General features: G+C 45.3%; 1 protein-coding gene and 4 non-coding genes across 9 annotated transcripts; all 5 read right to left on the bottom strand.

The window, feature by feature from the left end:
* Nucleotides 1-1,599: 1,599 nt before the first annotated feature.
* LOC125457839 (uncharacterized) lies at nt 1,600-7,766 on the bottom strand. Of its 5 annotated transcripts, none has more exons than XM_059651037.1 (9): nt 7,650-7,766; nt 5,784-5,854; nt 5,323-5,439; nt 4,795-4,851; nt 4,527-4,582; nt 4,096-4,206; nt 3,413-3,666; nt 3,000-3,156; nt 1,600-2,911 (listed from the first exon to the last, which is right to left on the bottom strand). In XM_059651037.1, the coding sequence occupies exons 7-9, from the start codon at nt 3,659-3,661 to the stop codon at nt 1,887-1,889; spliced, it is 1,431 nt and encodes a 476-aa protein (XP_059507020.1). In that variant the 5' UTR covers nt 3,662-3,666; nt 4,096-4,206; nt 4,527-4,582; nt 4,795-4,851; nt 5,323-5,439; nt 5,784-5,854; nt 7,650-7,766; the 3' UTR covers nt 1,600-1,886. The 5 variants fall into 5 exon arrangements, with proteins under 5 accessions (XP_059507020.1, XP_059507022.1, XP_048398463.2 ...); XM_059651039.1 differs by having other exon boundaries at nt 4,056-4,206; XM_048542506.2 differs by adding an exon at nt 6,284-6,309 and having other exon boundaries at nt 3,413-4,206; nt 5,323-5,401; nt 7,650-7,744.
* On the bottom strand, nt 4,654-4,726 carry LOC125458055 (small nucleolar RNA SNORD49). Its single transcript, XR_007248735.1, has one exon. It is a non-coding gene; the product is annotated as a small nucleolar RNA SNORD49 (small nucleolar RNA).
* On the bottom strand, nt 4,921-4,990 carry LOC125458061 (small nucleolar RNA SNORD65). Its single transcript, XR_007248740.1, has one exon. It is a non-coding gene; the product is annotated as a small nucleolar RNA SNORD65 (small nucleolar RNA).
* Nucleotides 5,518-5,589, bottom strand: LOC125458059 (small nucleolar RNA SNORD65). Its single transcript, XR_007248739.1, has one exon. It is a non-coding gene; the product is annotated as a small nucleolar RNA SNORD65 (small nucleolar RNA).
* Nucleotides 6,380-6,448, bottom strand: LOC125458056 (small nucleolar RNA SNORD49). Its single transcript, XR_007248736.1, has one exon. It is a non-coding gene; the product is annotated as a small nucleolar RNA SNORD49 (small nucleolar RNA).
* Nucleotides 7,767-12,041: the final 4,275 nt, after the last annotated feature.

A 12,041-nucleotide genomic window follows, 5' to 3' on the forward strand; every position in this document is an offset into this window, starting at 1 on the left:
GCCTGGCATATGTATCTCAAAAACAGTGGAGTATGAAGTGACCTGTAAAAGCCTAGCTGTATGTTGGTATTGATAAAGAACTGGCTAATAGGCAGAAAATAGTAAGTGAGGAGTCAGAGTTCAGAGTTGTACAGCATAGAAACAGGCCTTTCAGTCCAACTCATCCATGCCAACCAGATATCCTAAATTAATCTAAACCCATTTGCCAGCATTTGGACCATTGCCCTCTAAACCATTCCTATTTACATACCAATCCAGGTACAGGGATCAGTGCTGGGACTGTAATGGTTTATAATATATAATACTGACTGGGAAGGTAGCAAATGTGTTGTAGCCAAATTTGCAAAAGACAAAAATAGATGTTCTGGCAAATTTCAAAGGCAATACAAAGTTTACAAGATATCAGTTAAGTGGGCACAATGTGAAAGATGGAGTATAACGTGAGAAAATGTGAAGTCATTCACAGGGGGAACAAAAGAACAGCATTCTTTTAGTGAGAAATCTGCCAAAACCAGCACCAAAGGGATTTTGGGTACTTGTGCATGACAACACAAAAGGTAGCACACCGGTGCAGCAGGTAATCTGGAAGGCAAATGAAATGCTGGCTTTATTTTAAGGGAACAGAGTATGAAAGTCTTACAACAGTATGGAGTATTGAGAGCTTTGGTCCCCTTAGAATAGAATCCCCATTGTGGAAACAGGCCCCTCGGCCCACGAAGTCCACACCGACGCTCAGAGCATCGCACCCAGATCCATCACCTCTAACCCACGTAACCTAGGCATCTCTGAATACTACAGGCAAATTAGCACAGCCAACCCATCTGGCCTGCACATCTTTGGACTGAGAGAACATCAGAGAACCCAGAGGAATCCTACACAAACAGTTGCCAGAGGATGGAAAGGAACCCAGGACCCTGGCATTGCGAGAAGAAATGTATTATTCACTTGAGCAAGTTCAGATAAGGCTTGAAGATGATTCCTGATAAAGGAGGGTTTGTCTCATGAGAAAATATTGAACAAGACTTGGGCTCTACTTTTTGGAATTTAAGAGAGGTGATCTCATTGAAACATGCCAAAACTTTTAAGGGATTCATAGGCTAAATGCAGAGAGGACATCTCCATTCATGGGAGTCTAATCTCAGGCTGAAGGGGGTGCCAATTTCAGGCTGAAATCAGGAGGAATTTCTTATGATTCATTGCCTTCAGAACTCCTTGGCACAAAGCTACAGGGGCAGTCTGTGTGTATACTTGAGGGGTTGAAAGGACTATCCCTGTTCTTACTTAGTCATAATCCTCAGCATTAGCCCAAGGGGAAAACATGGGTATATATGTTTTGTCCTTAACATCACACTTCTCAGCAAACCTACACCCAACAGAGGTTACACCAACTTCACAGCCACAATTAGTAATAAGCAATACTGGCTTAACACCACCCACAGCTCAGAAACAAAAGCAGAAAATAAAAATCTCTCCAATTTACAAAACAAGATTGTAGCATCCTTTAAAGTAATTCAAATGCATATGGCTCATGAAGTTCTGCCATTCAACTTAGGAACTGTGCAAGACCCCAGGATATCAGATAAATACACAGCAGAAATGTAAAATAAAACAAGTGACATTTTATTCCAGCAGTGAAAATTCATTGCAGAACATTTGAGGTAGTTAAGACAGAACAATGCCAACTTCAGCTGCTTAGTGCAAGACTTGATTAGTCTTTAAAATGCTTCTTGCTAATCCAAATGTTTAGAATTACCTCACATTACTGTATGTTGCAAGTCTATGCATTAAATTATAAATATTACTCAATAATTATAATTGTCATTTGCGGCATGGGGTCGCTATCATAAACATGTATTTAAAACAAAAGCAGTCCACTCAGCCAGCATCTAACGCCTCCTGCGTCTTCCTCGTACCCGTGACCTGGCCCCTCTGGTGCCAAGGACACGTCCAGAAACAGATAGCCCATTGCCTGAATGCTGCTGCCCTGAAATTGCATCTAGCTCTTGGGGCTGAACTGTTTCAGTATGCAGAGCTGTCAAGAATGGTTCTACTGGGTTCATGTGTGTCACTTCTGTACCATCTGCACGAACCTCAAGTTTTTGTGTTGTTATCTGATTGAGGTCACTCGCAGCATCTTGCTGATGCTGAATCTCCTTTGTAGCAGTCAATGCCTCAGTAAGTTTTTGAATTGAAAGCGACAGCTGCTGACAAAGACTTGTCTTCAACTCCCTCACCTCCTGACAAAGGCTCATTTTTAAGTCTCTAACTTCCTGACAAAGACCTGTCTTCAACTCCCTCAGCTCTTGACAAAGACCTGTCATCTCCTGTCTGATCAAGTCCAGAGAGTCTAACTGCCTGTCATGTTGAGCAACCAGTATGTCTCTCAATCCTGTAACAAAGAGCTCTTCCACCTCTTCTACTGAAGTGTCAGAGGGTTGATGTGGTCCTCGTATCACTGAGGACAATGGATCACTTGCTGGAGCTGCTGGACCCTCCCCACTCGACATTTCAGACCGTTCTATCACATATCCTCCTCCTGATCCCACTGCATCAGCATCATAGCTGCTTGAAGGACATCCAGCTGTGCCTCGTTCAGAGCAAGAAGGGCCAGGAGACAGAGACGGGGTGATCTGAATGTTGTCCCAGGATTGTAGCCCTGACACATCAGCATCCTGTAGATGCAATGTGGGAACTGGAGTAACAGTATCACTTTGCTTGCCCTCCCAGCCAGTGTGTGCCACCTCCTGATCCTCTGGAGGCCACTCAACTTCTTCCTTTAGTTCGATTACATTTACAGGTTCCTCCACTTTCACCAGTGGCTCTGTTCCCTCTCCAGGCCTCCTTTCAACAACATTGGCTGCTGTTGCTGGCCCACTATCTCCAGCTGATACATCCAAAGATGGCTGTGCACCTGTCAGAACAAAACACTGATGCATGTTCATGGCATATCACAGGAGTCCACATGCAGACATGGTTTAAAAGGTTCAGTTGGCACTCACCTCTCCCCATTCCAATGTCTCCTTGACTACCAGACACTGAACTACAGATTCCCACCAGCTGCCTGGCCCTCTCTTCATATTCATTTAGATCCTTGAGAAACGCCACACCACCATCCCTGGTTAGTAAACGTTCACGGGCATTATGAGCCATCTTAATCTGTTTAAACAGACATGCATAATAATTACTTTGTGCTACCTTGCTGGCTTGGGTTTGACTCACTTCATGGTTTGGAGACAGTTAACATTCACTAAGCATTATCACCTCACCATTCCAAGGGATTCTTACAAGTTGTCAAATGCCTGGCCTCCAAGAGTAACAGAACCGTACAAACCCTTCAAGTATCTGTCTCAATCAGTCCATAAACCCTTCACTTCATAAACTGTTAAATCCTAAATGAAAGAGTTCAACAAACCCTGGCAGACCGTGTTAAATCATTTAGTTTCTTGCGACATTGCTCCGCAGTCCGTGGAATAGTGCTGTTAGCAGTCACTGTTTCTGCAACCTCCTTCCACGCCAAGATGCTAACTTTTCTAGGTGCCCTGCGCTTTTCATATCCAAGAAGCCTGTGTCGCTTTGCCTCCACCTCGTTAAGGAGCGTGTCAAGGTCTTCATCACTAAAATTATGACATTTCTTCCTCTCATCAGTTTTCTGTACTGCCATTGTTTCTGCAAAAAAGTATTTTTCAAATAACCTTTATTACAAGTAGCTGGTCTCTTTATAAACTGCTCACGTGCTTTCCAAGTTAAAAGTTCAGGGTGGAATGCAGCATGTAAGAGACGAAGAGAGTGGAATGGAGGACTACAACATATGCTTGGAAAGAAAGGAATGAGATATGGCATGAGCAGACCAGCAAAGGAACAACAGAATGACAGATTAGAAGTGATACAATAAAAGGTGTTAGCATCACATGCTCTTTCAAATGTTTGTAATTCTTCATTGGTATTAAAACAATTCACAAAATGCTCTTTATTCATGTCTTCATTAAATTGTTATTCCTTTACACAGGTTTATTTACAATGAAAAATTACAACTGTTAAAAACAATTTACACTCACACGCATGAACAACACAGATAGTCAATACAATAGTAGAAACCTCAGTGGCTGAGAATGGTGGATTTCAGTTGTCAGAGGATCCACAAGAAAAAATGGTCAATAGGTGTTTAAGATTTGTGCAGAGTATATTTTCAATAACTCTTCATTTGCACTGCAAAAAAATGAGAACAAGTATCAGCAAACAGCTGAGGAAATGATACCCTTCAATGCTTAAGGACATCAAGATATGACAATTGAGACTTGAATTAATAGCACTTGTTCTTTTCACTTCTTTCAACCAAACAAGGTCACTCCAAAATTTTAATCAAATTGCACTGAAAGCTTGATCCAAGCAGGTTAACAGTCACCAATTACAACCCATAAGTCAGAGAATCCTGAATTGGCCTTAACTAGGAGCATATATTAACATTTACAATACAGTAACAAAATGGCCAAATGTTGAAAAATTAAAATTAAACCAATGTCACTTACCAGTTTTGATCCAATATTTGACAAACAACATTGCAAGATTTCTTCAATGCCAGTTACTGAAACAAAAATAAAATTATGTCAAAATGCATAATAGGCAGTAAAAAAGTTAACATGTGTCTCTACCTGAAGTCAGAAATGAAATACAGCATCATCAGTTCTCGCATCTGACGGCACTTCCTATTTGTATTATCATCATTCAGCAGTGGAAGAATGAACTTTTCATACAGAAATGTGAATGCACTGCCATGTTAACCTCATGAAAACTCACCTGTCAATTAATTCTCCACAGGTATATCCAAGCATTCTGTACTGCCACCATTACCATCTATGGAGATGAGAAATGTGTTTAAAGTGATCAGTTCTTATTATATTTAACTCAAGAACCCAATGCTGTGATCAGAGAACCAATACTCAACACTGTTCACTCTGACGGTAATTCCAGCTTTGAGTAGTTATCATCATCCACAGATGAAATTTGCTAAAACTTAGATTTACTTCAGATCTTGTTATTATATTTAATACACATTTAATATAATTAAATGCTCCAAAGCAGAAAAGCAATAAAACTATTACGGCATTGTGCCCCACTGGGACAATAAGTACACCTGCAAAATTATGATACAAGCAGAAGATTTTAAGCATGGATTTAGGGAAAAGCCATCTCAAGGCCAGACAGCTTAACTGCAAATGAAGATACTAAAACAAAGGGAGATGTGCCAAGAGGTGAGATCTGAGTACCCAGAAATGCTTCAGGGAATGTGACTACAATCCACCGAGAGAAAAATCAAGGTCCTACCTTCACCACTGACAACAGCCAAATCACAACTGAGGTTAAATCAGCACAGTTTAGCCATCTTCCATCACAACAATAGGCTCTTGGGTCCAAAGGAAAATACCAGACATGAACGTTCTGCTGCTTTCAAAAAGAAAGCAACATTTTAAGATCAAATAAACCAACATATGCATTTACATTGAAGAGATCTTACAACACTATCAGAAAACCATTACTCAACACTTTCCAATCTGACGGTAATTCCAGCTTTTGAGTTTGGTTTCATCATACAGGTCTTTTGAGAATGATTTTTCACACACAATTACTTCAGTACAGGCACTCATCATAACACTACTGGAAGGTGTGAAAGCTCTTAAACAACCAACTGTATGTTTTACAAGGTGACAAAGCTAGGCTCAAAATCAGTACCAACTCAAAAAACTTATGGCACAATGTGTTGAATTTTAGCGACAACATGAGCTGACCTGTTAGAGCAAACAGCCTGTAGTGGATCTATCCAGTTCCCATTCCACAGATATGAAAACAGGCAACTGCACTGAAAAAAATAATTAGAAAAGACATTAAAATTCAGTACTTCCAACATTAAGGCCATCTGATAACAATTCTAGCCATTTTGAATCTGGTTTCTTCATCTGTATTTTCTACAGTAAAATTTGCTACCAAATTACCATACAAGAAACATGCTTATATAAGACATGCTATTTACAATTGTTAAATAAAATCAAAACCTTAACAGTGCTTTTTCTCAGATTGTTGCAGGTTCTGGTATTCTACTAACCAGACTGAAGCTTTGAGCACTTAAGTACATTGCATGCATGAGAATACACTGACACAAGCAATCCTGTTATTTGATAAGTCAACAGTTTAAGGACCCAGTTCTTCAAAAGTTGATCATAACATTAGAAATCATGGACACTGTATCCACTTGATGTAGTCTTGAAATACAATATTTAACTAAACTCACCTGTTAACATATTCCACCAACACCAACTGTTAAAATAAAATAATAATCAGTAATCTCACTACTCAACTCATTAAAAAAGACATTGCATTTTTAAAAAGTCAGAATTAGAACAGGATCATCAATTTTCGAATCTGACGGCACTTCCTATTCAGTTTCATCACTGACACAGCAGAAATACAAGGGTTTTTATTTTGAATGCAAGGAGCACCTCTACATCGACAAAACATCCTGTGTATTTTAATTTTAATCACGTGCAGAAGGACACAGAAACAAATATGATTAATCATACCCACTGCAGTTTAATACTAATCAAGAATGATTACAAACATGAAAACATAGAAGCAAAGTTTAAAAAGGGAAATACAAATGCTAGAAATCTGTAGTGTGCTGGAGTAACTCAGGTCTGGTAGCATCTGTGGCGAGAAGGCAGTGATGCTATCTCTGACAACAGGTCGCTGGACCTCAAACATGAGCCGATTTTCTTTCTACAGATGCTGCTAGACCTGCTGAAGTGTTCCAACACTTTATAAAATGGCTATTCATTCAAGGGTCCACAAATAGTTCTCCAAAACCCAGTTAACACATTTTAAGTCCTCAGCCTCAAGATATACCATACTAGGCCCAGATAAGAGTGCAAGCCAACATCTTCGATGCTGCTTGGCCTGCTGTGTTCATCTAGCTCCACACTTATCTCGGATTCTCCAGCATCTGTAGTTTCCATTATCTCTCCCATACTAGGCCCAACCGGGATTAGAAGGCCTGTTTGTTGCTTGTGTGGGAGCCCAGGCCATCCTCATGTTACCCAGTGAAAGAGAAAGTGCTTCTGCCAGGTCGTGCGGTGGGTGAATACCAGGATCCAAGGCCGCTCATACGTGACCCTCTTTAAGCAGCCTGGGCCGCCATATTGTCTGACAAGAACACGTGCGACCGAAATCGGTCTCCACGACGTCAAGGAATTTGACACGGAACTCAGGCAGAAATTCCGGCGAACTAGCGCCCGGAAGTCAGTAGCTACTGTGAGAAGAGGGGTAAAGTTGCGGCTAGTGAACACACACACACGCGGAGGGAACGAACGGCGCAGGGTCGATACACACGCAAAGGGACGGAACGGCGCAGGCGCTGGTCCGGCAGACGGAGGGAAGATGGAAAACGGCGCAGGCGCCAGAAGGGAGATGAGAAACAGCGCAGGCGCCGTACCGGCATTAGCGCGCGGACCACCACACGCAGTCCGGTAAAAAGTACTAGCGCTCCTTTCACCGTGAACCAGCAGCAACCTCCCTCACGGCCAAGCGGAAATAATAAAAGTTTACGCAGCTCGATCGATTTGCTGAGAATATCTTTCGATAGTTATTTATTAATGAATTACCGTCATGAGAGTCGCTTGTAAATCGAGCAGCTTCAAAGACGTGATACAAAGCATCCGCTCACAGCTAGTGCCACCGTCAGAGAGAGTGCCAATGAGCCTTGTTCCTCTTCTTATAGGCTCGGCCAGGACCGCTCAGTGACGTCACAACAGAACTTCATATGAAACCCATAATTGTCAGCAAGTAGCAGCCCAGGGATGTACTTTAAAATAAAAACACTACACTGTTATAAAGGTCGATATCTGCTCCACTTTCAATGTGGATTTATGAATGGGTCTATGGCTGAAACGTCATTTCCGCTGTTTAAGTTGGGCGCGCGGGTTGTGTGTCTGACGTTTCTCAATAGCGCACGTTTGGGCTAAAAATGGCAAGGGCTCGGCCTCCTTTTCTAACTGTTGCTTGACTGAGTTCCAGAACACGTACAGGGTACGTAATTATTTTCCGACCTCAGATTCCTCCAGAATTACCTCAAGAAGGTTTTGGTTCTGCTATAATAAAATGTGAGGCTGGATGAACACAGCAGGCCAAGCAGCATTTCAGGAGCACAAAAGCTGACGTTTCGGGCCTAGACCCTTCATCAGAGTCTAGGCCCGAAACGTCAGCTTTTGTGCTCCTGAGATGCTGCTTGGCCTGCTGTGTTCATCCAGCCTCACATTTTATTATCTTGGAATCTCCAGCATCTGCAGTTCCCATTATCTTTGGTTCTGCAATGTTTTGCTGCCACCAGGTTTTAAATTCAGAAATGGGAATTTTCTTTTTGCCAACTGAAGTCGTTTCAAAATTAAACTCCTGGAGCTTTTCAAGACTTCTGGAAATCCTAAAGTGCTTTACAACAAGGCATAGACGTCTTGAAGTGTCGCCCCTAAGCTTAATGTTGTGTAAAACATTATGCCAAGCTATCGTTTATATCTGTCTGAGTTGTTCCAAATTTAGCTTGGATTACTATATCATCTGGGACGTTGGTATTGGTGGCTGTGCCTCGTCTTAGTGTCCATCCCTAACTGCCCTCCAGAAGGTGATAGTGAGCTACCTTCTCAAATTACTACAGTCCATTAGGTGTAGGTATGTACAGTCCTGTTAGGGCTGAGTGTTGCAAGATTTTTGACCCAGCACAACTGAAGGAAGGACAAGATGATAATATGTGAGGCTGGACGAACACAGCAGGCCAAGCAGCATCTCAGGAGCACAAAAGCTGACGTTTTGGGCCTAGACCCTTCATCAGAGAGGGGGATGGGGAGAGGGAACTGGAATAAATAGGGAGAGAGGGGGAGGCGGACCGAAGATGGAGAGTAAAGAAGATAGGTGGAGAGGGTGTAGGTGGGGAGGTAGGGAGGGGATAGGTCAGTCCAGGGAAGACGGACAGGTCAAGGAGGTGGGATGAGGTTAGTAGGTAGATGGGGGTGCGGCTTGGGGTGGGAGGAAGGGATGGGTGAGAGGAAGAACAGGTTAGGGAGGCAGAGACAGGCTGGGCTGGTTTTGGAATGCAGTGGGGGGAGGGGAAGAGCTGGGCTGGTTTTGGGATACGGTGGGGGAAGAGGAGATTTTGAAGCTGGTGAAGTCCACATTGATACCATTGGGCTGCAGGGTTCCCAAGTGGAATATGAGTTGCTGTTCCTGCAACCTTCGGGTAGCATCATTGTGGCACTGCAGGAGGCCCATGATGGACATGTCATCTAAAGAATGGGAGGGGGAGTTGAAATGGTTCGCAACTGGGAGGTGCAGTTGTTTATTGCGAACCAAGCGGAGGTGTTCTGCAAAACGGTCCCCAAGCCTCCACTTGGTTTTCCCAATGTAGAGGAAGCCACACCGGGTACAGTGGATGCAGTAAACCACATTGGCAGATGTACAGGTGAACCTCTGCTTAATATGGAAAGTCATCTTGGCGCCTGGGATAGGGGTGAGGGAGGAGGTGTGGGGGCAAGTGTAGCATTTCCTGCGGTTGCAGGGGAAGGTGCCGGGTGTGGTGGGGTTGGAGGGCAGTGTGGAGCGAACAAGGGAGTCACGGAGGGAGTGGTCTCTCCGGAAAGCAGACAAGGGTGGGGATGGAAAAATGTCTTGGGTGATGGGGTCGGATTGTAGATGGCGGAAGTGTCGGAGGATGATGCGTTGTATCCGGAGGTTGGTGGGGTGGTGTGTGAGAACGAGGGAGATCCTCTTGGGGTGGTTGTGGCGGGGGCGGGGTGTGAGGGATGTGTTGTGGGAAATGCGGGAGATGCGGTCAAGGGTGTTCTCGACCACTGTGGGGGGAAAGTTGCGGTCCTTGAAGAACTTGGAAATCTGGGATGTGCGGGAGTGGAATGCCTCATCGTGGGAGCAGATGAGGCGGAGGAATTGGGAATGGGGATGGAATTTTTGCAGGAGGGTGGGCGGGAGGAGGTGTATTCTAGGTAGCTGTGGGAGTCGGTGGGCTTGAAATGGACATCAGTTACAAGCTAATAAAATGTGAGGCTGGATGAACACAGCAGGCCCAGCAGCATCTCAGGAGCACAAAAGCCTACGTTTCGGGCCTAGACCCTTCATCTGCAGTTCCCATTATCACATCAGTTACAAGCTGGTTGCCTGAGATGGAGACTGAGAGGTCCAGGAAGGTGAGGGATGTGCTGGGGATACTATTGTGCTGTAGTGAACATACAATCCCAAAACAAATGGACAGCTATTGCTATAGGAAAAAGTCAATTATTTCAGATTGCGGAGATAATGGGAACTGCAGATGCTGGAGAATTCCAAGATAATAAAATGTGAGGCTGGATGAACACAGCAGGCCAAGCAGCATCTCAGGAGCACAAAAGCTGACGTTTCGGGCCTAGACCCTTCATCAGAGAGGGGGATGGGGAGAGGGAACTGGAATAAATAGGGAGAGAGGGGGAGGCGGACCGAAGATGGAGAGTAAAGAAGATAGGTGGAGAGAGTGTAGGTGGGGAGGTAGGGAGGGGATAGGTCAGTCCAGGGAAGACGTACAGGTCAAGGAGGTGGGATGAGGTTAGTAGGTAGCTTGGGGTGGGAGGAAGGGATGGGTGAGAGGAAGAACCGGTTAGGGAGGCAGAGACAGGTTGGACTGGTTTTGGGATGCAGTGGGTGGGGGGGAAGAGCTGGGCTGGTTGTGTGGTGCAGTGGGGGGAGGGAACGAACTGGGCTGGTTTAGGGATGCAGTAGGGGAAGGGGAGATTTTGAAACTGGTGAAGTCCACATTGATACCATATGGCTGCAGGGTTCCCAGGCGGAATATGAGTTGCTGTTCCTGCAACCTTCGGGTGGCATCATTGTGGCACTGCAGGAGGCCCATGATGGACATGTCATCTAGAGAATGGGAGGGGGAGTGGAAATGGTTTGCGAATGGGAGGTGCAGTTGTTTGTTGCGAACTGAGCGGAGGTGTTCTGCAAAGCGGTCCCCAAGCCTCCGCTTGATTTCCCCAATGTAGAGGAAGCCGCACCGGGTACAGTGGATGCAGTATACCACATTGGCAGATGTGCAGGTGAACCTCTGCTTAATGTGGAATGTCATCTTGGGGCCTGGGATGGGGGTGAGGGAGGAGGTGTGGGGACAAGTGTAGCATTTCCTGCAGTTGCAGGGGAAGGTGCCGGGTGTGGTGGGGTTGGAGGGCAGTGTGGAGCGAACAAGGGAGTCACGGAGAGAGTGGTCTCTCCGGAAAGCTGACAGGGGAGGGGATGGAAAAATGTCTTGGGTGGTGGGGTCGGATTGTAAATGGCAGAAGTGTCGGAGGATAATGCGTTGTATCCGGAGGTTGGTAGGGTGGTGTGTGAGAACGAGGGGGATCCTCTGGGGCGGTTGTGGCGGGGGCGGGGTGTGAGGGATGTGTTGCGGGAAATACGGGAGACGCGGTCAAGGGCGTTCTCGATCACTGTGGGGGGAAAGTTGCGGTCCTTAAAGAACTTGGACATCTGGGATGTGCGGGAGTGGAATGTCTTATCGTGGGAGCAGATGCGGCGGAGGAATTGGGAATAGGGGATGGAATTTTTGCAGGAGGGTGGGTGGGAGGAGGTGTATCCTAGGTAGCTGTGGGAGTCGGTGGGCTTGAAATGGACATCAGTTACAAGCTGGTTGCCTGAGATGGAGACTGAGAGGTCCAGGAAGGTGAGGGATGTGCTGGAGATGGCCCAGGTGAACTGAAGGTTGGGGTGGAAGGTGTTGGTGAAGTGGATGAACTGTTCGAGCTCCTCTGGGGAGCAAGAGGCGGTGCCGATACTGTCATCAATGTACCGGAGGAAGAGGTGGGGTTTGGGGCCTGTGTAGGTGCGGAAGAGGGACTGTTCCACGTAACCTACAAAGAGGCAGGCATAGCTGGGGCCCATGCGGGTGCCCATGGCCACCCCCTTAGTCTGTAGGAAGTGGGAGGAGTCAAAAGAGAAGTTGTTGAGTGTGAGGACGAGTTCAG

The sequence above is a fragment of the Stegostoma tigrinum genome, chromosome 14, assembly GCF_030684315.1.
Source record: "Stegostoma tigrinum isolate sSteTig4 chromosome 14, sSteTig4.hap1, whole genome shotgun sequence".
Lineage (NCBI taxonomy): Eukaryota > Metazoa > Chordata > Chondrichthyes > Orectolobiformes > Stegostomatidae > Stegostoma > Stegostoma tigrinum.

Coding starts and splice junctions, on each gene's coding strand:
- LOC125457839 (XM_048542507.2), bottom strand. CDS start 3,661: ATGGCAGTACAGAAAACTGATGAGAGGAAGAAATGTCATAATTTTAGT. Junction 3,157..3,412: donor ATTTAACACGGTCTGCCAGG/GTTTGTTGAACT, acceptor CTGTTTAAACAG/ATTAAGATGGCTCATAATGC. Junction 2,912..2,999: donor AGACATTGGAATGGGGAGAG/GTGAGTGCCAAC, acceptor TTGTTCTGACAG/GTGCACAGCCATCTTTGGAT.